This window comes from Bombina bombina, chromosome 10 (assembly GCF_027579735.1).
Source record: "Bombina bombina isolate aBomBom1 chromosome 10, aBomBom1.pri, whole genome shotgun sequence".
Classification (NCBI taxonomy): domain Eukaryota; kingdom Metazoa; phylum Chordata; class Amphibia; order Anura; family Bombinatoridae; genus Bombina; species Bombina bombina.
In genome coordinates, this window is record NC_069508.1 from 51,335,397 (window position 1) to 51,362,346 (window position 26,950).

The 26,950-nt window shown below is 36.7% G+C and overlaps 1 protein-coding gene across 1 annotated transcript in view; it reads right to left on the bottom strand.

The window, feature by feature from the left end:
- Window positions 1-26,950, bottom strand: part of DPYD (dihydropyrimidine dehydrogenase) — a 1,643,387-nt gene that overhangs the window by 191,898 nt on the left and 1,424,539 nt on the right. Inside the window, exon 20 of the mRNA XM_053694067.1 lies at window positions 6,100-6,279. Within this exon, the coding sequence (XP_053550042.1) occupies window positions 6,100-6,279 (180 nt within the window). The remainder of the gene's footprint in view (window positions 1-6,099; window positions 6,280-26,950) is intronic.

Here is a 26,950-nt window from a genome sequence, read left to right on the forward strand (position 1 = left end):
TAATTTGTTTGGTAGAACGAATAGTCCTGTGGATATTCATTTTGGACAATCGAAGGTTGATAAGAATGAAAATCCATTATAATTCAGTAATCATTTGTTATTTCTGGTTTTTAAATGTTAATTTTGTTTTCGAATGTTCATAATTAGATAGAATATCCACATTCCAAATTTTGTACGTAACATTCGATTTAACAAATACCATTCAGAAGTTCAATAGATCATGTGTTAGGGAATTTAGTAAACTGATACATAATAGATACAAATATATCAATTTGAATGTTTCTATTTCAAATATTGCATAATTTGAATATTATATTTAAAGAAAGCATTAGAAAAACTATTACCTTAAAGGAATGTTAGAATGCTGTACCAACATTCAAAATTTGAAATGAAGAAACGAATGTGCTAAAATTAATTGCGATTTTCGAATGTTGCAAAACATTAGCTAATCCCTACCTAAAACATTCTAAAGAGTCATTGCCTGATTAGTACCACAGTAATTTTATATCTGTCAATCTGTGACAGCAAACTGGCAAATGCAAAATTCCTCAATGTATTTCTAACTTTTTTAGTTTAATGTTTATTTTTATAGCTAATCAAACATTTGTAAGCTTATCCAAAAACCTATGCAAGAAATTTTGTTAAAAATATCCCTCTTGAGTGGATGTTAATTTTTAAACAATCTGCTCCCATACAGGTCAAGATATATGCAAGTTTTACTGCCAATTCGGAAAAAAAAATTCAACAAAGGAGCATAACTCATATTTCATGCTTATGGAAAATGTACAACAAAACTTATAGATACAGAGTAACTTTAAATAAAAACACAAACATTTTTTGTTGTTGTTACAAAGCACTATGAATGTTTGAAGTTTTATTGATGACTCTTTCCATACGTCATCGCGCATGCGCATTTGTAAATAATTCAGATCGTACTCCGAAATCGGACTTGCAGCAGCTAATTCATGTGTTTGTCAGCAACAATTGTGCAGAATAAAGTTCTGCTTTTTTGGTTCCTATTGCATCGCGCATGCGCGAAACTCTGTGAACGAGCTTCAAGATTATGACCCAGGATTAAATTATGATTGGCGGATAGCTTGAAAGAGAAGGGAGATATGTAATGGTGGGGGGAGTTAGGCGGCCATATTTCAAACAGATTAACGCATGTATTGTGAAGGATTACTTGAAGAAGGATAGAGGTAATAGAGAAGGGAGGCGGTGCAGGCGGATCTTCGTTTAGGTTTTAAAAATATGGAATCATGTTGTGTTGGGTGTTGGTTGTCTCTTTAAGGGCCAGTTTATGAGTGGAGAGTAAAATTGCGCTTTTGCAAGCTCAATGTGTGCGCTCCACTCATAATACCAGTGCACGCAAATGTGGAGGTTGCATTTGAAAGGTGGCATTCGCATTGCAATGGAGCTTTGTGCTCATGAGAGTGCGCTTCCATAGGTTCAAATGGGAGTCTTGTTCACATACCGATAGTCATGGCAGAGAAGCTAGCGCAGCGAAGGAGGTAAGTTGTGCAGCGATGGGCATCAAAGTTTAAATAGATATGTATATAAATATATATTTAGGTGTTTATATGTTTATATACACATAGTAACACATAAATATATATGTATATAAGCATTTACATATATATTTCAAGCAATACAGAGTCCCCATAGTCCGCAATAAAAAGGCACTTTTCAGTGCCATTTTTTTCCAGCACCCCACATCCAAACACTTTAACCCCTTAAAACTTTGTGCAGTTATTATTTAATAAAATAAAGTTGCTCATATTGTATTTATATAAAGACACTACACACTTTATTTTGGGGGCAATTGGAGGCCATTTTTTTAATTAACCAGAGGTCTGACCTCTGGTTAATTTTCCTAGCGCAAAATGTTACCACGAGCTTGCGGTAGCAATAACCAGCCACTTGTAATGACTAGTTATTCAACGTGCGCCCATTTACAGGTGCATATTAAATTAGCTCTAAAAAAATCTAACCCTAAAAAAGAAGATCAAAAAAGTCAAATTAGTGTAGATTTGTAAAATCCAAAGAAGTTATTTTTCCCCTTGTGTTTTGATTTATGTATCTATAAAAATATATGAAAGTCTACTATATTGTTTTGTGAGTACTCTGATGAAGAGCCAGCTACAATGAAAGTCTCCAGCAACTACAAGGAGAACTTCTTTAGCATGATTAAGCACAGATCCTTCTGAATGAGATGTGTCTGCTATGTTTTTGACTGGCAATTCCAGACAATATGGCTGCCTAAAGTGTGGATTTAACATATTTGCATTTTGCAATCATACATATGTCTGGGGAAGAATTGTGAATGTGACTGTTTTATGTTTGTTTCTTGTTCAACCAGCTTTAGGTCTACAGTGGCATTTGGTTGTGCTCATTATGCACAGGCAGGTATTGTTCAAGCTTGTTAATTAATGGACATTATAATTATCGAATGATGTTTTCTGTCTACCTGATATATAAATAAACATGTTGCTATGATATGACTCACTGTGGACGTAAGTTGCCAGCTGTATAGAAATACAAATCCACGGCTAGCTCAAAGGATAGCTCATAGGGTTATATAGAAGGTTAATTTATAAATATCTTAGAGCAAAATAAGTGGATAATTAAAGACGCATTTATTTGTTTTCTTAAAGGGATACAACACCTAAAAATGTTCTTTCATGATTCAGTTTGAGGATGCAATTTTAAACAACTTTCCAATTAACATCTATTATCTATTTTGCTTTGTTCTCTTGGTATCCTTTGTGGAAAAGCAAACCTAAGTAGGTTCAGGAACTGGGAGCTAGCTGCTGATTGGTGGCTGCACATTGGCTTAACGGCTGTGTTAAGCTAGCTACCAGTAGTGCCTTGCTGCACCTTTAATAAAGGATACCAAAAAAATGAAACTAAATAGAAACTTTAAATTAGAAAGTTGCTAAAAAAAAGAATGCTCTATCTGAATCATGTAAAGAAAAAAAATGGAGTTCAGTGTCCTTTTAAGCTGATGATACAGTGTTTATTATAAACTACTTCCATAAAATAGTGAATTTAATATTTACTATAATAACAGATACTATAAACAATGGACATGGAAGCCACAATTACACTTTAATGTTTTAAAGAGAGCTTAGGAGAAAACCCCTCCCCCCCCCCAAAAAAGAACAAAAACATTCTAATATATGCTATCAAATGTACTGCTTTCTCTTGGTATCTATAAAGAACAATTAAAGGGCCATAATACCCAAATGTTTAAACACTTGAAAGTGATGCAGTATAGCTGTAAAAAGCTGACTAGAAAATATCACCTGAACATCTCTATGTAAAAAAGAAAGATATTTTACCTCAAAAGTTCCTCAGTAGCCACATCCCATTGTAAAGGATTTCTAAGAAGCATTTTAGTATGTCTGTCCTGGGACAGCTAAGGGGATGAGCCTCGTGCACTCTCATATTATTTCCCTATTCAGCTTACTATGAAATCTCATAAAAGTTAAGTGAAATCTCATGAGATCACAGTAAAAGAGTTCATGATCTCAGCACTGCTGATGCTGATTGGCTGCTGTTCATTTCTTCATTTTTTTTTTTTTTTACCTGCAGCTGGGAGTAGCTGAGTATAACTTTTTACACAGAACTTACTCTGCTGAGCTGAGGAGATTGTGAGGTAAAATATCTTCCTTTTTTACATAGAGATGCTCAGGTGATATTTTCAGCTTTTTACAGTTATGCAGCATCAGTTTCAAGTGATTTAGCATATGAGTATTATGTCCCTTTAAATACAGTAGAACTGCATAATAAACAAGTGCACAATACAAAGTCAACACAATAGCACTCAGAAATTTAAATGAGCAGTAGATTATTTTCTGACAAATTAAACCATTTACTTAAAGGGACAGTTAAGTCCAAAAAAAACGTTCATATTTCAAATAGGGCATGCAATTTTAAACAACTTTCCAATTTACTTTTATCACCAATTTTGCTTTGTTCTCTTGGTATTCTTAGTTGAAAGCTAAATCTAGGAGGCCGCCTCTAATATAAATGCATTTTGATCATTTTTCACCACTAGAGGGCATTAGTTCACATGTTTCATATAGATAACATTGAGCTCATGCACGTGAATTTACCATGGAGACAGCTCTGATTGGCTAAAATGCAAGTCTGTCAAAAGAACTGAAATAAGGGGGTAGTCTGCTGAGGCTTAGATACAAGGTAATTACAGAGGTAAAATGTGTATAATTATAACTGTGTTGGTTATGCAAAACTGGGGAATTGGTAATTAAGGGATTATCTGTCTTTTAAAACAAAAAAAATTCTGGTGTTGACTGTCCCTTTAAATTTTGAAAAAAAACCCTGTACCATGTGACATTCGACAGCCAATCACAGACATGCTCAGAAGTAGCTGTGCATATAAGAAAACAGTGCACATTTGATAAGTGCTGCAGAATCTGTTGGCGCTCTACAAATAACTGATATAAATAATAATGGAATAACATTGGAAAGTCTGTTAAAACTGCATGCTCTATCTTAATCATGAACATTTCATTTTGACATTAGTGTCCCTTTAATCAGAGCTCCTTCAGCTCCTTGACCAGTTCTGTCTATGACGCACCCTGACTCCACCCGCAAGCTCCTCTAGCCCCACTCCCACGGGCCACCTGAGCCCCCCATCAAGACCAGTCCAACAACGATGGGCCTCTTGAAGGTGCCCCCTTATAACTATTTTATAGAGATGCCACTCTTGTTTCTACATGGATATTATTAAAACCTAATTAGTGTCCAGCCCTTGATAGATTTATTTTGGACAGCAATGTTGTATAAAATAAAATGCCATTTTAAACCAAACTGGTTTATTTCCCCTAAGCTCAAGCCTGTGTACCACATTTATCTAGTTTTTGTATTGATTGTAATTATGATGTAATTTTATATGTACTAAGGATACAAAAATCTGAGCTTGAATGTGAAACTGATCTTCTGTTAAGACATGAAATTATATTCTTCTGCTGAATCACATATTTTTTTTCCATTAAAGGGACATTAAACACTTTGAGATGGTACTATAAATGATAAATCGTATATATTAAAAAAAAATTTCCTGCAATATAATTTCATTATTTATTTTGTCCCCTTTTCCTGTAATTCTATTCTGAATTTATGAGCTTTTCAGTTGCTGTTAGAAATGAAAGTGAAGAACACTGCTATATTCCACACAGCCATTGGCAGCACACTCTAGTGACCTATTTATAAATGTTCCTAATTGGCCACAGCAGAGAAGGTAACCTAAGTTACAACATGGGAGTTCCCATTGTTTTATAGACACTAAAAGGGACAGTCTACACCCTCCAGAATTGTTATGGTTTAAAAAGATAGATAATCCCTTTATAACTCATTCCCCAGTTTTGCATAACCAACACAGTTAAGAGGCAACCTTCAAGGACTTAGAAATTAGCATATGAGCCTACCTAGGTTTAGCTTTTAACAAAGATTACCAAGAGTACAAAGCAAATTTGATGCTAAAATGAAAAAGAAAGTTGTATAAATTGCATGTCCTATCTGAATCATGAAAGTTTAATTTTGACTAGACCTGCCCCTTTAAGACCACTGTATAGGTGCAGAATATGTTATATACAGAGCAAAACCCCTTTTTTACATTTATTTAACTTTAGTGCATATTATCAATTATGTCTGAAATGGAATATCAAACAACAATCTTGTTATCCGCAGGTAAACCACTTAGATGTCTACTGATAAATACTGATAAACCTATGAGAAATCTGCTCTATACAATAAACATCCCAAAAATACCTTATTTAGTAGAGCAAACAAAAGTTTTATGTTCTATAATTATTTAATTTTCATAAAAAAGCAGTTGGATTTTACAACTGGCTTTAAACAACAAAAGACAATGTCACTTGTGTATGGGGTTTACAGTTTTGTTAAAGGATTGAACATACACAAATCTTTTTTTTTTTTTACTCTCTTGCATGGCTTTGTACTTTTTGTAAAAACAAATATGCAATTAAATGAAACACTAAATGAAAATAGTACAAATAAAAATAAATACAAAAATACAAGAAAATTATAAAAAATAATAAGAGTGTGACAAACCTTTCCTATAATGTCTGCAACTCTAGGAATGGGTTTCCCCTTTTGGTGTCGGAAAGTAGGAGGACTTTGCCCGTCCCAATGTTGAAGTTCATCAATGCTCTTGAGATATAGAAGTGCCTTAAGGCCAGTACAATAATCATCAATCAGTGTGAAGTCCTGATTTTGCACAGCACTGCAAACCTAAAAAAAACATAGCCAAACAAAATTTATTAATAAAACCTCAACATAGTGAATTATTAAAAAGAAAAAAAAAAATCTTTTTATAGTTTGGTATTTTCTCTTTCGTCTAGACATACATTAATATTTTAGTAGTAGGAAGATTAGTAAAAATATATTGATGGCTAAAATATATAGAAGATCCTGTTGTAGGTAATGAACTATTTTATTGCCTGAAAGAAGATCATTTATGTGCGTAATGCAAAGGTGGGAAAAATGTACAAATTCTCAATGTAATATTGAAAAGACTATTAAATACAGTAGAAATGCAAAATCAACAGAAGCATAATAAAACATACTCTGAATTTCAAATGAGCAGTATTTTTTTTGCACATATATCAAGATTCCCTCAATTTCCCTGCTCCCTGTATCATATGACAGCCATAAGCCAATTACTGATTCATATATGTATAGTATACACTGTAAAATCTTGCACATGAAAATATGCGCATAAAACAACTGCACAATTTGAGATATATATATTTTATAGCTGAATCATAAAAGTTTAATTTTCACTATAGATTGTTCATAGCTGCAGAACAATTCCGGTTTGTGACTTCATGTATCACAAGTGATTTAACTGGTTAAGGACTATCTTGAAGTTTGTATATATCCAGCAGTCCTGGCATTTAAGGGCCATATTGACATATACAAGTTTAGATGGTTAAAGGATGTGTGAGTTTCTTATTGCACAACTGATTAAGAGACCTGGGTTGTTTCTGATAGGCAGGCTCAGTGGCAAGCACCAAGAGCCAATTGGCTCTCTGCCTCACTGTTTTACACCCCACAAACCTCTAAACCAATAAATTAGGCTGCAACATACACATCACGACAATTCTAGAAAATCATTTGGTCATTAAAGTGTTAACTGCCCTGGCCTATAAAAGGTTAAAATGTTGTGCTCCTATAGGAAGATAATACAACATTAAAGCCATTTTTATATGTGCACCAGAAATGAATCCCTGCCTTGGCCCTTGCAAAAGATCTGCAGACAAAATAAATGTTTTTAAAAGCATTTAAAAATGTTATTTATATTAGCATTTTTGTGCGTTTATTGTTTTTTAATCCCAGCGGAACCTCCTTGAAAAGTCAGTTAAATGTTGTTTATCTTTCTGCCTTTTTTGTTGTCAGATATAAATGAGATTGTACACTGGTCAACCTATTACTCTGCAGTATGCAGTTGGGTCAAAGTTTGGAATTTTTGGCCTATACTCCAGCTTCTCTGGGAGAAACACAAAAATACATTACTGTATTCAGATAGAATTTACAAAAAAAGCAGGCAACGTAAATAATAAAAACGTATTGTAAAAGTTTATTTCAATATGCATAATTAAACATTTTTGCCTAGATTACAATGCAAAAATATTAGCGCTAATGTGTGTTATTTTTTTTATATAAGTGGTTGCTAGCCAGAACAGACTTGAGACTGGGCTAAATGGGAGGGGATTATTAAACAGAAAATCCCATCACATAAAACTAAGGGTTAATACTAACCCAATCAAAAACACAGTAACTGCAGAGGGACTTTTCACATCTCTGGTTTTATTTTTTTTTTGCTTTAAACTATGGCAGTTCTGCAGCATTTTATTTTAATGAGTAAACAGAAGCAATTTGTATTTTAAAGAAATGTTTGGTCTTTTTAAGATGCAGCAGTAAAGAATATATGTATTTGTGTGCACTCTGCTGCACATGGGAAGAGGGTTATTAAAATTTGTGTGTGATCAGCATCTATGTAGGAATTTAACATACATTTTAAAAGGCATCACTGTCTACACTGTAACATTAATAAACAGCTCAGTATTAAAATGTAGGAAACTAAACCAGCACAAAATGCTACTATGGAAGGGGAACAGATAAGGAATTTCACTGATGCGATTTCTTGACTTCCTTGTTAACATTTAAATGTGTCTGCAGTATTTTGACTGCTTTTAGTATTTATTAAAGAACTGTATAGTAATTAACTGGATTTCTCTAAAAGCGTCTGCAGCTCATTAAACAATGATTTCTGGCTTACAGTTAAAGTCAATATCTAGTTTAGGTTTAAAATTCCAATTTATAGCTTTATTTTCCCCCTAAAATGCCATGTTAAAGAGACAGTCTATTGGAAAAAAATAAATAAATAAAATGCTCTGTTTAGATAGATCAAATTTATTTTAGAGCAAATTTATTTATACAGCATTTTAGTTTTTTTTTTATATACATTAAAACCATTCAAAGGAATTAACCCCATAGTCAAGTTCATTATTCTATTCTACTCTAAGTAAGGATATGGCCAGTGACCTTATCAGAAGCGGGCATACTTAGGTATGCTCAAAGCTTTTGGCTGCCTACTCGTCTGGTGTTGCACAAAGCCATTTCAGGTTAGTGACTTGAATATGTGGAGTAAACACATTGTAAACAAATCACTAAAAAATAAAAGCCCATCAAATAGATTAACTACATATCGAAAATCACATATCCAATGCACTTCCATATAACTACAGTTGATTTGAGCATATACACGTATGCTGAACAATTCACGAAAAAAGGAGGTGTTTAGTGATATAGACTAAGGGCTATATATCACGAAAGCGATAATTGCGCTCCACTGAGTAATATCAGCGCACGCTAATGTGCACTAGTATTACAAGTTGACAGCAAAGCAAACGCGAGATCGCGTTCGCATTGCTGGGAAGCATTGCACTCAATAGAACGCATATCCATAAGCTGCTATGAGAGCCCCGTTCTGATGCCATCATACACGACACAGAACCTAAGCGCAGTGATGGCAGCAAATTGTAAATCTATATGTATATGCTTATATACATATATATTTATGTGTTAATATGTGTATATACACATATAATAATAATGTATGTAAGCATATGCATATATGTTTACTGGGAATGCACAGTTCCCATAGACTGCAATGTAAAGGTACTTTTTAGTTACTTTTTTTTTTTATAACACCCCACTCCCGCCAAATGAACCCTCAAAATACTGCCTAGTGCAGTTAATTTATTAGAAAATAAATATGTTACAATTTTTATTGTTAATAAAATACACTACACTGTATTTTGGAGGCATTTGGGGCACATTTATAAAATTAACCAGAGATCTGATCTCTGGTTAATTTTATGGGGCCGATTTATCATCGGTCTGTCCGACATGATCAACAGACATCAATGAATGCCGACAGCATACACTGTCTGCATTTATCATTGCACAAGCAGTTCTTGTGAACTGCTTGTGCAATGCCACCCCCTGCAGATTCTCAGCCAATCGGCCGCTAGCAGGGGGTGTCAATCAGCCTGATCGTATAGAATTGGGCGGATTGATGTCCGCAGCCTCAGAGCAGCCCCTATAAGCGCTAATTGCTACCATGAGCTTGCGGTAGCAAAAACCAGCAACTTGTAATGGCTGGTTATTTATCTCATGCTGTAAACGGGCATATTTGCCCGTTTACCGGTGCACAAGAAATTAGCGCTCCACTTGTAATCTAGCCCTAAATGTGATATTGGCCCTGAAGATGTAATGGAATGTAAATACGTCTTTGCTCTATACCAAAAACATGGTACATAGATAATGTAGATCTCTTTCAATATAGGTTGGAGAATTTAACTAGGACATAACTAATCCTACTTTTCTAAATTAACTAACAACACTTAGCCATTAATAATATTCTTAAGGTGTTAGTTCTTAAATATGTTGCAAATGATTAAGAATTTTATGAAAGAGATAGTAGAGAATATGAAATTGTTCGCTTATTAACAAATATAACTAAAAAGTAATTAAACATGATTTAATGGTTGAAATAATTTAGGATTTATTTTTAAAGTTTTTACAAGACCAAAACCCTGCAAAGAAATAAAAGTGGCTGCCATTAGACATTGGTGATTTTCTTTTGTTTTGTCCAATATTTGTTGTGAACAATAATCCATTGGTTCACTATTTTCAATTGAAAACAACTTCAGAGACTCAGGGGCAGCTCGGACAACAACTTAAACGTGTATGTAAAGTAATAGCTAGTGCTACAGCTACAAGCCAAACATATTTTTTAAAATTTTCTTTAATGTGGTCAAGACTGACCAAGAACATACTTATCAATTGACCCTGGAATAAATCAGTTGACAGTTACACTGCTAACCTGTTATTGAATTATGTCATTTTGAAACTGCGAAGCCTTCCCCACCTAAATAATGTTAATTTGAAATGTATTAATCCTTTCAAACCACATTTATTTCTCACAGACATTTATTTATTTATTTTTTATTTTATTAAAGGGTATTTATCATTTTTGGACAAATTGGGAAAATGTCTATTTAGGAGAATGGCAGCGCAGGCGATTTGAAACATTTCAATTCCCGCTATAAGCTATGCATTAGGAAGGGCCTAACCCAGTGAGTATCTCCTGCAAGCAGAGCTGAGTTATCCCTGCATATAGTTAATGCTGTGTACAAATGCCCTAAAATTGGAGAATTGCAGGTGAATTGTATGAAGCATTAACTATGCATTGTGCAGGGCTAACTCAGCTATTCTTGCAGGAGATACTCACAGGATTTAACCCTTCATAATGCATAGTTAATGAAAGATTGCAAATCACCTACAATTCACCTGCAATTCATCTCTTTGTGAATAGAATACATTCACCTAGATTACAAGTTTTGCGCTATAGATGGTGCGAAACGAACAAATGTTGCGTTATTTCCCACTCCATAGCGCTGCCATTACGAGTTTTGAAAAAAAAACGCCTTGTGCTGGCGACATGGTTGTGTTGAGCTCTATACCTCACCAAAAACAAGCAGTGTTTTGATGTGCTCGTGCACGATTTTCCCATAGACATCAATGGGGAGAGCCGGCTAAAAAAAAAAGCCTAACACCTGCGTTCGAGGAATGAAAAGCTCCGTAACGCAACCCCATTGAGGTCTATGGGGAAAAAAAGTTACGTTTAAACACCCTAACATAAACCCCAAGTCTTAACACCCCCGACATCGCCGCCACCTACATAATGTTATTAACCCCTAATCTGCCGCTCCTGACATCGCCTCCACCAAAATAAATCAATTAACCCCTAATCTGCTGCTCCCAATATCGCAGCCACTATACTAAAGTTATTAACACCTATTCCCCCGCACTCCAACATAATCACACTATAATAAAGATATTAACCCCTATTCCGCCGCTCCTTGACATCGCCACCACTAAATAAAGTTATTAACCACTAAACCTCTGGCCTCCCACATCAATGCCACTAAATAAACCTATTAACCTCTAAACCGCCAGCCCCCCACATCACAAAAAAATAAACTATTAACCCCTAAACCTAACAACCCCCTAACTTTAAATTAAAATTACAAGATCCCTTTCTTAAAATAAATAAAAACTTCCGGGTTAATAGATTTACTTAGTGGTGGCGATGTTGGGGAGCGGCGGAATAGGGGTTCATATCTTTATTATAGTGTGGGCGATGTTGGGGTGCAGGGGAATAGGGATTAATAACTTTAGTATAGTGGGGACAATGTCGGGAAGCAGTGGAATAGGGGTTAATACATTTTATTAGTGGTGGCGATGTCGGGAGCGGCAGATTAGGGGTTAATAATTTTAAAATAGTGTTTGCGATGCAGGAGGGCCTCGGTTTAGGGGTTAATAGGTAGTTTATGGGTGTTCGTGTAATTTGTAACAGTTTAGTTATGAGTTTTCGGTAACAGTTTTGTTGCGTAAAACTCGTAACTACTGGTCTCATATTGCGGAACGTATCGTGTCGGTATAGGGTGTAACACAAGCTTTTTAGCCTCACTGCAAAACATGTAATGGCAGCGCTCTGGAAATCCCATGCAAAACGTAATTTTTTTGAGTGCGGGACTGACGTTACGTTACAGGCTAAAAGACGTGCGGTACAGCTATACCGACAGGACTCGCAATGGCTGTGTTGCTGTTTTAATGCTGAAATGGTCATTTTTTTCAGTGTTAAAACATGAATGCAAAACTCGTAATCTAAGTGATTGTTTTTAACTTTCGCCTGGAAATTAATGCATACGTCTACTTGCCATAGTTGCGCTAGGTGCAATTATTTAAACAGTTAACCTACTTTTGTGGCACCTTTTACTAAAGACTTACGGCCAGATTACGAGTTTTGCGTTATGAGGGGTGCGGTATTAACTTGCACGTTATTCTCACCGTTCACTTTTTTACAGTGCTGGTATTATAGGTTTTTACAAACCCGGCGTTAAAAGGCAAGAAGTGAACGTAGAGCAAAATTGAGCTCCATAACGCACTCCAATACCAGCACTGCTTAAAGGGACAGTCTACACCAGAATTTTTATTGTTTGAAAAGATAGATAATCCCTTTATTACCCATTCCCTAGTTTTGCATTACCAACACAGTTATATAAATACACTTTTTACCTCTGGGATTAGCTTGTATCTAAAGCTCTGCAAACTGCCCCCTAATTTCAGTTCTTTTGACAGACATCCATTTTAGCCAATCAGAGCTTGCTCACTGGAACTCCACGTGCGTGAGTACAGTGTTATCTATATGTTAAACGTGAACTAACACCCTCTAGTGGTAAAAAACTATCAAAATGCCCTGAAAGAAGAGACGGCCTTCAAGGGCTTAGAAATTAGCATATGAACCTCCTAGGTGTAGCTTTCAACTAAAAATACCAAGAGAACAAAGCAAAATTGGTGATAAAAGTAAATTGGAAAATTGTTTAAAATTACATTCTTTATCTGAATCATGAAATTTTATTTTGGACTAGACTGTCCCTTTAAGTCAGTGGTGAGCTGGTTGTACGTGCTCGTGCATGATTTCCCCATAAAGATAATGGGGAAAACTGGCTGAGAACAAGTCTAACACCTGCAAAAAAGCAGCGTAAAGCTCAGTAACGCAGCCCCATTGATTCCTATGGGGAAACTAAATTTAAGTTTACACCTAACACCCTAAAAAGAACCCTGTGTCTAAACACCACTAATCTTACACTTATTAACCCCTAATCTGCCGCCCCCGACATAGCCGACACCTGCATTATACTTATTAACCCCTAATCTGCTGCTCCGGACATCGCCACCACCTACATTATACTTATAAACCCCTAATCTGCTGTCCCCAACATCGCCGACACCTACATTATATTTTTTAACCCCTAATCTGCTGCCCACAACATCGCCGCTACCTACATTACTGTTATTAACCCCTAATCTGCTGCCCCCAACGTCGCCGCCACTATATTATATTTATTAACCCCTAAATCTAAGTCTAACCCTAACACCCTCTAACTTAAATATAATTTAAATAAATCTAAATACAAATTCCTATCATTACCTAAATAATTCCTATTTAAAACTAAATACTTACCTATAAAATAAACCCTAAACTAGCTACAATATCCAGAACATAAAGAAAAAACCAGCGAGCCTCAGTTTAAGGCATTAAAACCTTTATTTCTCCTTCATGGAAACAACAGTGTTGTGTAGTTAAAACTATTTAATAACTACCTAGCTAAAATAAATACAAATTGACCTGTAAAATAAATCCTAACCTAAGTTACACTAGCACCCAACACTACTCTACAATTAAATAAATTACCTAAATTAAATACAATTAACTAAATTCAAAACAATTAGCTAAATTACAAAAACAAACAAACACTAAATTATAGAAAATAAAAAACAAATTACAAGATCTTTAAACTAATTACACCTAATCTAATAGCCCTATAAAAATAAAAAAAGCCCACCCAAAATAAAGAAAACCCTAGCCTAAACCCCCCACACACAATACACCGTTAAAATATCCTAACACTAACCCCCGAAGATCCACTTACCAGGAGAAGTCTTCATCCAAGAGGCAAGATGTCCTCAATGAAGCCGGCAGAAGTGGTCCTCCAGACGGGCAGAAGTCTTCACCCAGACGGCATCTTCTATCTTCATCCTTCCGACACGGCTCCATCTTCAAGACATCCAGCGCGGAGCATCCTCTTCTTCCGACGTCTTCTTCTGGAATGACGGTACCTTTAAGTGACGTCATCCAAGATGGTGTCCCTTAGATTCCGATTGGCTGATAGAATTCTATCAGCCAATCGGAATTAAGGTTGAAAAAATCCTATTGGCTGATGCAATCAGTCAATATGATTGAAGTTAAATCTTATTGGCTGATCCAATCAACCAATAGGATTGAGCTCACATTCTATTGGCTGTTCCAATCAGCCAATAGAATGCAAGCTCAATCTTATTGGCTGATCAGCCAATAGGATTTTTTAAACCTTAATTCTGATTGGCTGATAGAATTCTATCAGCCAATTGGAATCTAAGGGACACCATCTTGGATGACGTCACTTAAAGGTACCGTCATTCCAGAAGAAGACTTCGGAAGAAGAGGATGCTCCGCGCCGGATGTCTTGAAGATGGAGCCGCTCTGCGTCGGAAGGATGAAGATAGAAGATGTCGTCTGGGTGAAGACTTCTGCCCATCTGGAGGACCACTTCTGCTGGCTTTGTTGAGGACATCTTGCTGCTTGGATGAAGACTTCTCCCGGTAAGTGGATCTTCGGGGGTTAGTGTTAGGATTTTTTTAAGGGTGTATTGGGTCGGGGAATTTTTTAGGTTAGGGCTTTGGGCTGCAATAGAGCTAAATGCCCATTTAAGGGAAATGCCCATCCAAATGCCCTTTTCAGGGCAATGGGGAGCTTAGGTTTTTTTAGTTAGGGTTTTATTTGGGGGATTGGTTGTGTGGGTGGTGGGTTTTACTGTTGGGGGATGTTTGTATACTTTTTTACAGGTAAAAGAGCTGATTTCTTTAGGGCAATGCCACGCAAAAGGCCATTTTAAGGGCTATTGGTAGTTTAGTTTAGGCTAGGGATTTTTTTTATTTTGGGGGGGGCTTTTTATTTTGATAGGGCTATTAGATTAGATGTAATTAGTTTAAAGATCTTGTAATTAGTTTTTTATTTTCTGTAATTTAGTGTTTTATTTATTTTTTAATTTAGCAAATTGTTTTGAATTTAGTTAATTGTATTTAATTTAGGGAATTTATTTAATTGTAGTGTGGTGTTAGGTGTTATTGCAAATTAGGTCAGGTTTTATTTTACAGGTAAATTTGTATTTATTTTAGCTAGGTAGTTATTAAATAGTTAATAACTATTTAGTAACTATTCTACCTAGTTAAAATAAATACAATCAAACAATTCGCACACTCTAATTATTTTGTATCGATATTTCACTTTATCCTTGTAAAATAACGTAGCTGTATTAACAGTTCAGATAGATCAAGTGTCCCAAACTTAGTAATATTGTTATCAATTTATCTATTTAATAATAATAGCACAAGCACATAAAATTTTGGACATGGTCATTAGTCAGAAAAGACACATACATGTTGTAAGCATCCGGAATGTTGAACAGTGTGGTGCAGCTGGGTCCAGAGTCGGGATATACATAAGATTTGATATCGATCTACATATATATATATTTTTTGGAATTTTAACATACTTTAAAGAGCGACTCAGGCTGTTTGCTGCATACAGGGAGTGCAGAATTATTAGGCAAGTTGTATTTTTGAGGATTAATTTTATTATTGAACAACAACCATGTTCTCAATGAACCCAAAAAACTCATTAATATCAAAGCTGAATAGTTTTGGAAGTAGTTTTTAGTTTGTTTTTAGTTATAGCTATTTTAGGGGGATATCTGTGTGTGCAGGTGACTATTACTGTGCATAATTATTAGGCAACTTAAAAAACAAATATATACCCATTTCAATTATTTATTTTTACCAATGAAACCAATATAACATCTCAACATTCACAAATATACATTTCTGACATTCAAAAACAAAACAAAAACAAATCAGTGACCAATATAGCCACCTTTCTTTGCAAGGACACTCAAAAGCCTGCCATCCATGGATTCTGTCAGTGTTTTGATCTGTTCACCATCAACATTGCGTGCTGCAGCAACCACAGCCTCCCAGACACTGTTCAGAAAGGTGAACTGTTTTCCCTCCTTGTAAATCTCACATTTGATGATGGACCACAGGTTCTCAATGGGGTTCAGATCAGGTGAACAAGGAGGCCATGTCATTAGATTTTCTTCTTTTATACCCTTTCTTGCCAGCCACGCTGTGGAGTACTTGGACGCGTGTGATGGAGCATTGTCCTGCATGAAAATCATGTTTTTCTTGAAGGATGCAGACTTCTTCCTGTACCACTGCTTGAAGAAGGTGTCTTCCAGAAACTGGCAGTAGGACTGGGAGTTGAGCTTGACTCCATCCTCAACCCGAAAAGGCCCCACAAGCTCATCTTTGATGATACCAGCCCAAACCAGTACTCACCTTGCTGGCGTCTGAGTCGGACTGGAGCTCTCTGCCCCTTTACCAATCCAGCCACGGGCCCATCCATCTGGCCCATCAAGACTCACTCTCATTTCATCAGTCCATAAAACCTTAGAAAAATCAGTCTTGAGATATTTCTTGGCCCAGTCTTGACGTTTCAGCTTGTGTGTCTTGTTCAGTGGTGGTCGTCTTTCAGCCTTTCTTACCTTGGCCATGTCTCTGAGTATTGCACACCTTGTGCTTTTGGGCACTCCAGTGATGTTGCAGCTCTGAAATATGGCAAAACTGGTGGCAAGTGGCATCTTGGCAGCTGCACGCTTGACTTTTCTCAGTTCATGGGCAGTTATTTTGCGCCTTGGTTTTTCCACACGCTTCTTGCGACCCTGTTGACTATTTTGAATGAAACGCTTGATTGTTCGATGATCACGCTTCAGAAGCTTTGCCATTTTAAGAGTGCTGCATCCCTCTGCAAGACATCTCACTATTTTTGACTTTTCTGAGCCTGTCAAGTCCATCTTTTGACCCATTTTGCCAAAGGAAAGGAAGTTGCCTAATAATTATGCACACCTGATATAGGGTGTTGATGTCATTAGACCACACCCCTTCTCATTACAGAGATGCACATCACATAATATGCTTAATTGGTAGTAGGCTTTCGAGCCTATACAGCTTGGAGTAAGACAACATGCATAAAGAGGATGATGTGGTCAAAATACTCATTTGCCTAATAATTCTGCACTCCCTGTAGCACTGCTCTAATTCCGTGAATATAGAGTTAATCTAAAACACATATGTGTCAATATATATGTTCAATTATGAAGCATTCTATTTCACCTTTGGAGCATACTTATCAGGATTATGTTTTCTTTTTGACCCTTATAGTTTGACCTGATAATTTCATGTATTTATAGTTATAAATGGGATCTCAGGATTTTAGGAAATGTTTTATTTATGTATTATTTTTATTAACAGTGGTCCTAATCTTGTTCGGATGTTTTTACATTATTTGTGTAATCAGTTTAAGCGAATAGTCCGATTTGTGTCTCATTCCACTCAGCCGCTTGCTACATATAAGTACTCTGTGATACAATATATATATACAGTGATTTTACGTATGCATTTTTTAGGTGCAGGCATGTGATAGGTTGAGTGGAATCTGAATTTCAGGATTGACTATCTGCGCAATAGAGTAAAGACAGGTGTGCCGTGTTTCAGGTGCACATACGTAACAGGAAGTACTATCTTTTAAAAGAACCATTTGTTTTACCTTGTTTAGTCCCTGACGAAGTGCCTACGGGCAGGAAACGCGTCGGACGTTCTCATCCTATCTGCTCTCTCCCGAGCTTACATGTACCTAGTATCTACTTGAGACTTTTAATAAAGTCGGCTTTTACGTGCAACATTTGTGGCAGACTTTGTATTCCTTACAGCAGGTTATCTCATGTGTTTTCATTAAAATAAATACAAACTTGCCTGTAAAATAAAAATAAACCCTAAGCTAGCTACAATGCAACTAGTATTTATATTGTAGCTAGCTTAGGGTTTATTTTATAGGTAAGTATTTAGTTTTAAATAGGAATTATTAAAGTAATGATAGTAGGTTTTATTTAGATTTATTTTAATTATATTTAAGTTAGGGGGTGTTAGGGTTAGCGGTTAATAAATTTAATATAGGGGCGGCAGATTAGGGGTTAATAAATGTAGGTAGGTGGCGGCGAGGTTAGGGATGGCAGATAAGGGGTTAATAATATTTAACTAGTGTTTGCGAGGCTGAAGTACGGCGGTTTAGGGGTTAACGTGTTTATTCTAGTGGCGGCGATGCCGGGAGCTGCAGATTAGGGGTTTATTCTAGTGGCGGCGATGTTGGGAGCGGCAGATTAATGTATAATAATTTTATTTTAGTGTTTGCGATGCGGGAGGGCCTCGGTTTAGGGGTTAATAGGTAGTTTATGGGTGTTAGTGTACTTTTTAGCACTTTAGTTATGAGTTTTATGCTACAGCGTTGTAGTGTAAAACTCATAACTACTGACTTTAGAATGCGTAACGAATCTTGCATGGGTTGGCTGTACTGCTCACTTTTTGGCCACCCAGGACAAGCTCGTAATATCGGCGCTATGGAAGTCCCATAGAAAATAGATAATATGCAATTTGCGTAAGTTGATTTGTGGTAAGGCCAAAAAAGTGTGCGGGACAGCTGTACCTACAATACTCATAATACCAGCGGTAGTAAAAAAAGCAGCGTTATGAGGCTTAACGCTGCTTTTTTTACTCATAACGCAAGACTCACAATATAGCCGTTACAGTATAGAGGTAACAAAATCATTATTCATTGCTCCCTGTTAAATATTATGATCTGAGTCTTGCTAATACCATGTATAATATTTTGCAAAATATTAAACGCAGTGATTAAACAAAAAAGTATATGATGAAACTATATTTTCAACATCATGTTGCTGCAATGATTTGTGGTCGAGCATTTACATGATTGTATCTGAATTTATAACAGACATTAACTTTTTTCAAATCTTTATTAATAAGTGTTTTTTTTTCCCTTTTGGTCTAAAGTCTCTTCTTTCACAATCTATAGCACTTCAGCTACAGAATAAGCACTTAGACGAGCTGTAAATATTTATCACCAACATTAGTTCTAGATCATGAATTCTTGTACTAATCATTAACTGCAACCGGATTAGATTACCTTCGATCTGTGAGCATGTAAACAGTAATATGTTCTTAGTTGCTGGCCCTAAGAGTTCAAAATTCACCGTAAGACTTGTGGCTAGCAAAATATTATTTTTTATAAGAGACAATGCAGTTTGTCTTTTAGATAGATATTTTAACCAGCTTGTTTCAAATTTTGACATATAACAGCTGAATATATCACCCTTTCATGTATTTTTTTCTTGAGCTGCATTAATTAAAAAAATATATATGTATGTGTGTGTATATAAAAAAAATATTATATACATGCGTGTGATTGTGTGTATATATATATATATATATAAATAAATATTATATACATATGTGTGAGTGTATATATATATATATATATATGTATATATATTATGTGTGTGTATCTGTGAGTCTGTATGTGTGTGCATCTGTCTGTATATGTACAGTATCTGACAAAATTGAGAACACCCCTCACATTTTTGTAAATATTTTATTACATCTTTTCATGTGACAACACTGAAGAAATGACACTTTGCTACAATGTGAAGTAGTGAGTGTACAGCCTGTATAACAGAGTAAATTTGCTGTCCCCTCAAAATAACTCAACACACAGCCATTAATGTCTAAACCGTTGGCAACAAAAGTGAGTACGCCCCTAAGTGGAAATATCCAAATTGGGCCCAATTAGCCATTTTCCCTCCCTGGTATCATGTGACTCGTCAGTGTTACAAGATCTCAGGTATGAATGGGGATCAGGTGTGTTAAATTAGGTGTTATCGCTCTCACACTGGTTACTGGAAGTTCAACATGGCAACTTATGGTGAAGAACTCTCTGAGGATCTGCAAAAAAAGAATAGCTGCTCTACATAAAGATGGTTAGGCTATAAGAAGATTGCCAAGACCCTGAAACTTAGCTGCAGAGCACCACAGCAGAGCTTCTATATATAGCTCCTCCCTTCCCTCCCACTCCAGTCATTCAACCAAAGTTAGGAAGAGAAAAGAAAAGCCAAGGTGCAGAGGTGTCTGAAGTTTACAAAAAAATAACAACCTGTCTTTAAGTAAAACAGGGCGGGCCATGGAATCACTGTGTCTAAAAAGAAACAAATTTATCAGGTAAGCATAAATTTTCTTTTATTTTTAAAGACATGATGAGTCCACGGATTTCATCCTTACTTGTGGGATACAATACCAAAGCTAGAGTACACGGATGATAAGGGAGGGACAAGACAGGGAACCTAAACGGAAGGCACCACTGCTTGAAGAACCTTTCTCCCAAAAGCAGCCTCAGCTGAGGCAAAAGTATAAAATTTGTAAAATGTAGAACAAGTGTGAAGAGAGGACCAAGTTGCAGCCTTGCAAATCTGTTCTACAGAAGCTTCATCTTTGAATGCCCATGAGGAAGCAACAGCCGTAACTATTTCAGGAGGCTGCTGTCCAGCAGTTTCATATGCAAAATGGATGATATTCTTCAACCAAAAAAAAAAGAGAGGTAGTCGTAGCTTTCTAACCCTTACGTTTCCCAGAGAAAACGACAAACAAAGAAGGCGACTGACGAAAGTCCTTAGTCTCTTGTAAATAAAATTTCATAGCACGGACCACGTCCAAATTGTGCAAAAGACGTTCCTTTGGAGAAGAAGGATTAGGACACAAGGAAGGAACAACAATTTCCTAATAAATGTTCCTGTTTGAAACAACCTTAGGAAGGAACCCTAGATTAGTACGTAAAACTACCTTATCCGAGTGAAAAATAAGGTAAGGCAAATTGTATTGTAATGCCGAAAGCTCAGACACTCTTCGAGCTGAAGAAATAGCAACAAGAAATAAAACTTTCCAAGATAATAACTTAATATCTAAGGAATGCATAGGCTCAAACTGAGCCCCTTGAAGAACTTTAAGAACTAAATTCAGACTCCATGGAGGAGCAATTGGTTTAAACACAGGTTTGATTCTAACCAAAGCCTGACAAAAGGAATGAACATCTGGTACATCCGCCAGACCTTTGTGTAACAAAATAGATAAGGCAGATATCTTACCCTTTAGGGAACATACCGATAAACCCTTCTCCAATCCTTGGTGGAGAAAGGACAAAATTCTGGGAATCCTAACTCTACTTCACGAGTAGCCCTTGGATTCACACCAATAAAGATATTTACCACATATCTTATGGTAAATCTTTCTAGTTACAGGTTTACACGCCTGAATTAAGGTCTCTATGACTGAATCAGAAAAACCCAGCTTGGATAGGATTAAGCGTTCAATCTCTAAGCAGTCCGCTTCAGAGAAGCTAGATTTGGGTGAAGGAAGGGCCCTTGAATGAGAAGATCCTTCCTTAATGGCAAGTCTCCAGGTGGCAGGGATGACATGTCCACCAGATCAGCATACCAAATCCTGCGAGGCCACGCCGGAGCAATGAGGATCACTGATGCCCTCTCCTGATTGATTCGAGCAATGACTCCAGGAAGAAGCGCAAACAGAGGAAATAGGTATGCAAGATTGAAGGACCAAGGAACTGCCAGAGCATCTATCAGTTCTGCCTGGGGATCTCTGGACCTCGACCCGTATCTTGGAAGCCTGGCATTCTAATGAGACGCCATGAGATCCAACTCCGGCCGACCCCATGTGAGAATCAGGTTGGAGAACACTTCTGGATGGAGTTCCCACTCTCCTGGATGAAAAGTCTGCCTTCTCAGAAAGTCCACCTCCCAGTTGACCACCCCTGAGATATGAATCGCTGACAGATGACAAGAATGGGCCTGTGCCCACCGGATTATCTTGGCTACCTCGGTCATCGCTAAGGAACTCCTCGTTCCTCCTTGATGATTGATGTAGACCACTATCGTTATGTTGTCCATCTGGAATCTGATGAACTGAGCCGAAGCCAACTGAGGCCAGGCCAGAAGAGCATTGAAGATCGCTCTCAGTTCCAGGATGTTTATAGGAAAAACAGACTCTGCCAGAGTCCACACTCCCTTTTAGAGGACCCCAGACAGCCCCCCACCCTAGAAGGCTGGCATCTGTTGTCACAATCACCCAGGATGGTCTGCGAAAGCATGTTCCCTGGGATAGATGATCCAGAGACAACCACCATTGAAGTGAATCCTGGATAACCCTGGTCCTGCTCCAGGGTTATCCGAGGAGACAAGTCTGCATAATCTCCATTCCACAGCATGAGCATGTTTAACTGCAGAGGTCTGAGGTGAAACCGAGCAAACGGGATGATGTCCATTGCCACCACCATCAGTCCGATTAACTCCATGCACTGGGCCACTGACGGCCAAGGATTGGACTGAAGGGTTCGACAGGTATCTAGAATCTTTGATTTCCTGACCTCTGTCAGAAAAATCTTCATGGATATAGAATCAATTACAGTTCCCAAGAAAGTCACCCTTGCTTTCGGGATTAAAGAACTCTTTTCCAGATTTACTTTCCACCCGTGAGTCCTCAGGAAGGACAGTACAAAGTTAGTATGGGACCCTGCTTGTTGACAAGATGGCGCCTGAATCAGAATATCATCCAGATAAGATGCCACAGCAATGCCCTGTGGTCTTAGAACCGCCAGCAAAGACCCCAGAACATTTGTGAAAATTCTGGGTGCCGTGGCCAGCTCAAAAGGAAGAGCCACAAACTGAAAGTGCTGGTCCAGAAAAGCAAACCTTAAGAACTTGTGATGATCTCTGTGGATAGGAACATGAAGGTATGCATCCTTCAAATCCACTGTCATCATAAAGTGACCCTCCTGGATCAATGGAAGAATGGTCCGAATAGTTTCCATCGTGAATGATGGAACTCTGAGAAACTTGTTTAGACTCTTGAGATCTAATATATGTCTGAAGGTTCCCTCTTTTTTGGGAACTACAAACAGATTTGAATTAAACCCCTGCCCCTGTTCCTGTGCTGGAACAATTACTCCCAGGGAGGAGAGGTCTTACCTTAATGCTGTCCAACAGCAGGACAGTCCAACAGGTGTAAGAGGTCCTCTCCCTCCTATGGCCCTGTTGAAAAGGATAAAGCCTGAGTTAAACTTGCTTAGGCCATCAGTGCAAGGGCAGCATCAATGTATAAGGAGGCACAGTGAGAATTATGTCCCACCAGTTCCCACTGCTTTAAAGCCACCAGAAGCTCTACTGTAGAGACTGATATGGATTATGGCTACACCCTAGAACAAAGCAGCACACTCTGGCACCACTTTAAAAGTAATAAACTCTTGATTGAAGAATCTAATCTAACACCTCACTTTACCTCTTCCTATCACTAACGCAGGCAAAGAGAATGACTGGAGTGGGAGGGAAGGGAGGAGCTATATATAGCAGCTCTGATGTGGTGCTCTTTGCCTCCTCCTGCTGACCAGGAGGTGAAATTCCACAAGTAAGGATGAAATCCGTGGACTCATCGTGTCTTTAAAAAGAAATGTAAGGAGTGTACTCACTTTTGTGAGCTACTGTATGTATGTGCATCTGTGTGTGTATGTATATATATATATATATATGAGTGTGTATGTCTGTGTGATATATATATATATATATATATATATATATATACACGCACACATATACACACACACATACACACTCATACAAATATATACACACATACATATATATATATATATATATCTTTATACATACATATGCATGTGTTTCTACGTTAAAGCCCTTTGCATTCGTGAGACCTCATATCTTTGAGCCCTTAAAACTTTTTTGTGCAATATTTTCTATTGGATAATGTTATTATAAGGGTAACTGTACTTTGTAATGTATGATGTGTTTAGTGACACTTTTTTTTTTTTGCAAAACAGTTAACCACAGCTTTGAGGTTGATCTAACCTGAAGAGTGCTAACCTCCATTGCGCTCAAGTGATCATGTTTACTTTCAACTTGTAATACGAGCAGAAAACCCTATGCACACAAATGGCTGCGATAAACCCCTTTCTGTTAACGCACCACTCATAAATAGGCCCAAAATAAAGGTTTTATATCTTTAGGAAACGAATGCAACTAACTACTAGCTCCTTCCTTTGTTTGTGCTTGACTCACTCCACCAACATAGTGAAAATGAGGGTATCAGCATATACTTGCATATATTATTTTCTGCTCATTTGTTATTTTGTGATTGGTTTATCATTAAATGCTTCTCAGTCAGTAGCGGACCTACTCAACAGAGGTCCCTGGTGCAAGATTTTTTGGGGCCCCCCAATGGTAACTCAGTAGAAAGCAAAAGTATTAATATACACTATGCTCTGTATAATGATTTTGAGGATAGATGGGTAGATAGATAGATAGATAGATAATAGGAGGGATCTACAACCTTCACTAATAAAAGGCTTCGTTCCCTGCATTAGGATTGAAAACATTTTGCACACAACTATGTTTAGACTGGCTGTTATGGGCCCCCTCAGCTCCTTGGGCCCTGGTGCGAACTGCACCTGCTGCACCAATGGTAGTTCCGCCCCTGTTTTCAGTTCAAAACCAGAAACAAAAAGGAATAATTTGAACTGCATCCTGCCCTCTTGTTTTGAAAATAAATTCAAATTATTATTGGTAACATAAAAGAATAAACTACTAACATAATTTTATATAATATAAAGGTTGTAATGAAAACAAATTCTCAGGAAGGGGGGAGTAGCCCTAAAAACACGTTGTGTGGATTGTGTACCTGGCCAGGTAAGTAGTGTTTGTCTCTTTTTTTATACTTTAATTTGTAATAATTTTGGGCTACATTACAAGTGGAGTGCTAATTTATTGGGCGCCCTTAAACGGAAAAATTTGCCCATTTACGGGTGCAGGATAAATAACGAGCCATTACAAGTGGCTTGTTATTACTACCCGCAAGCTTCTGGTAGCAATTAGCGCTCGTCGAAAATTAACCAGGTTCAGACCTCTTAATTTTTAAATCTCCCCCCAAAATCATAACTGCACAAAGCAGTTTTTTAGGGGCTAAAGTGAGCAGGTCTAGGGTGTTAGAAAAAAAAAATGGCCACCGTTGCAATAGCGGTCTAAAACTGCAAATATATATATGTATATGCTTATAATACATATAATGTATGTATTTAATATGTGTATATACACATAGAAATATATATATATATATATATATATATATATATATTAGTATACATATACATTTTAAATGTGCTGCCCATCACTGTGCAACGTACCCCCTTTTCTGCACTAGCTCCTCTGGCGTGTATGACGGCATCAGAACGGTGCTCCCATTGGAGCCTATGGAAGGCGCGCTCTCGTTAGTGCAAAGCTTCCATGCAATGCAAACGCGAGGTCGTGTTTGCACTGCGCTTTACTTGTAATAATAATTTGCTTGCTCTGGTATTACTGAGTGGAGTGCAAATATTGCGCTCACGAAAGCACAATTTTTCGCTCCACTCATAATCTGGCTCTTTATGTGTTAACACACTGCTTTTTACTGTATATCCATGCTCTGTGTTGTTTATATATATATATTTTTTTTTTTAATATATATTTTTTCCTTCCTTTTTGGGCATTTTACATTTAGAAAATAGAATACGATTGCTAGTTTGACACCAAGCAAAGACTTTAGATGCTTCTACATAAGACGAAAACAGTTGTAACACTAAGCACCTTCTCTATGTCATTCAATTTTTAATATATTTATTACGAAAGCAAGCATAAAGGACATAAGCAATCAAGGGACAATAAAAATTCAAGGTGATTTTCTATGTAGACAAGCAGTCTGTTAGATATGTGCTTCCTTGAGAACACATTCCTTTAACAGCAAGTTGTACAAAAGAAGTAATTATTCTAAGCACAGGAGACTTGCATAGCATGACTTTTCTCTCTTCTTTCCTCTTTGTATGTGAGAGACGTTCATTCAATTCCCAACTCAGTGATAGAAGAAATCTAATATAGATTATTGAAAATAGTTCTACAAATCGTTTCTAAACGCAGTAACTAAATTAAAAATAAACAGTTTACAGTTATTGGCCAGGTGATATGTCATTTTAAACTACCTTCCCAGTATGTCATTTCCAGTTAATAAATACCTCTTATAAGAAAGAGTTTTTTTGGGTCAGGAATTGCCATCTGGGACTCCTAGCAGTATGTTTTTTTAGTACAGACAAAATAAAGCTATTGGCTTTTGAACGTTGCTCCTGCAATTTCCCAGGGGTTTCTCCGTACTTGCCAACAAATTCTGTACTGTATGTTTTTAATAAACCCAAAAAATGAAACAAAATCTTTTGAACACAAAAGCCTTATTTCATATAGTCATAAAAAGAGTATTTGCTTCAATTTTATACAGCTCTGACATACAAAATAAATTAAACAATGTTTTCTTTTACATTCTATAGGTACAAATATATGGTACTGAATGGCTTATTTCAAATTAAATAATATTTCTACCAAACATACTGCACCATTTTTATACAACCGATACAAAAAATGATTTTATTTATTTATTTATTTTTCCCTATCTATAAATACAACCTCATTCTTATATTGATGTATATTATTATATACTTGCATAGTTAATAGGATTTACTTCTAGATAACTATAGATTTTTTTCTGTTTATGTTTGTTATATAGAGCCCATGAGATAAGCATGTGGGGAATTAAAAATGAGCATTGATTAGCTCTAATGGGATTAATAGAACTAATTGGTTTTGTGTTGTAATGATTTTAGGTA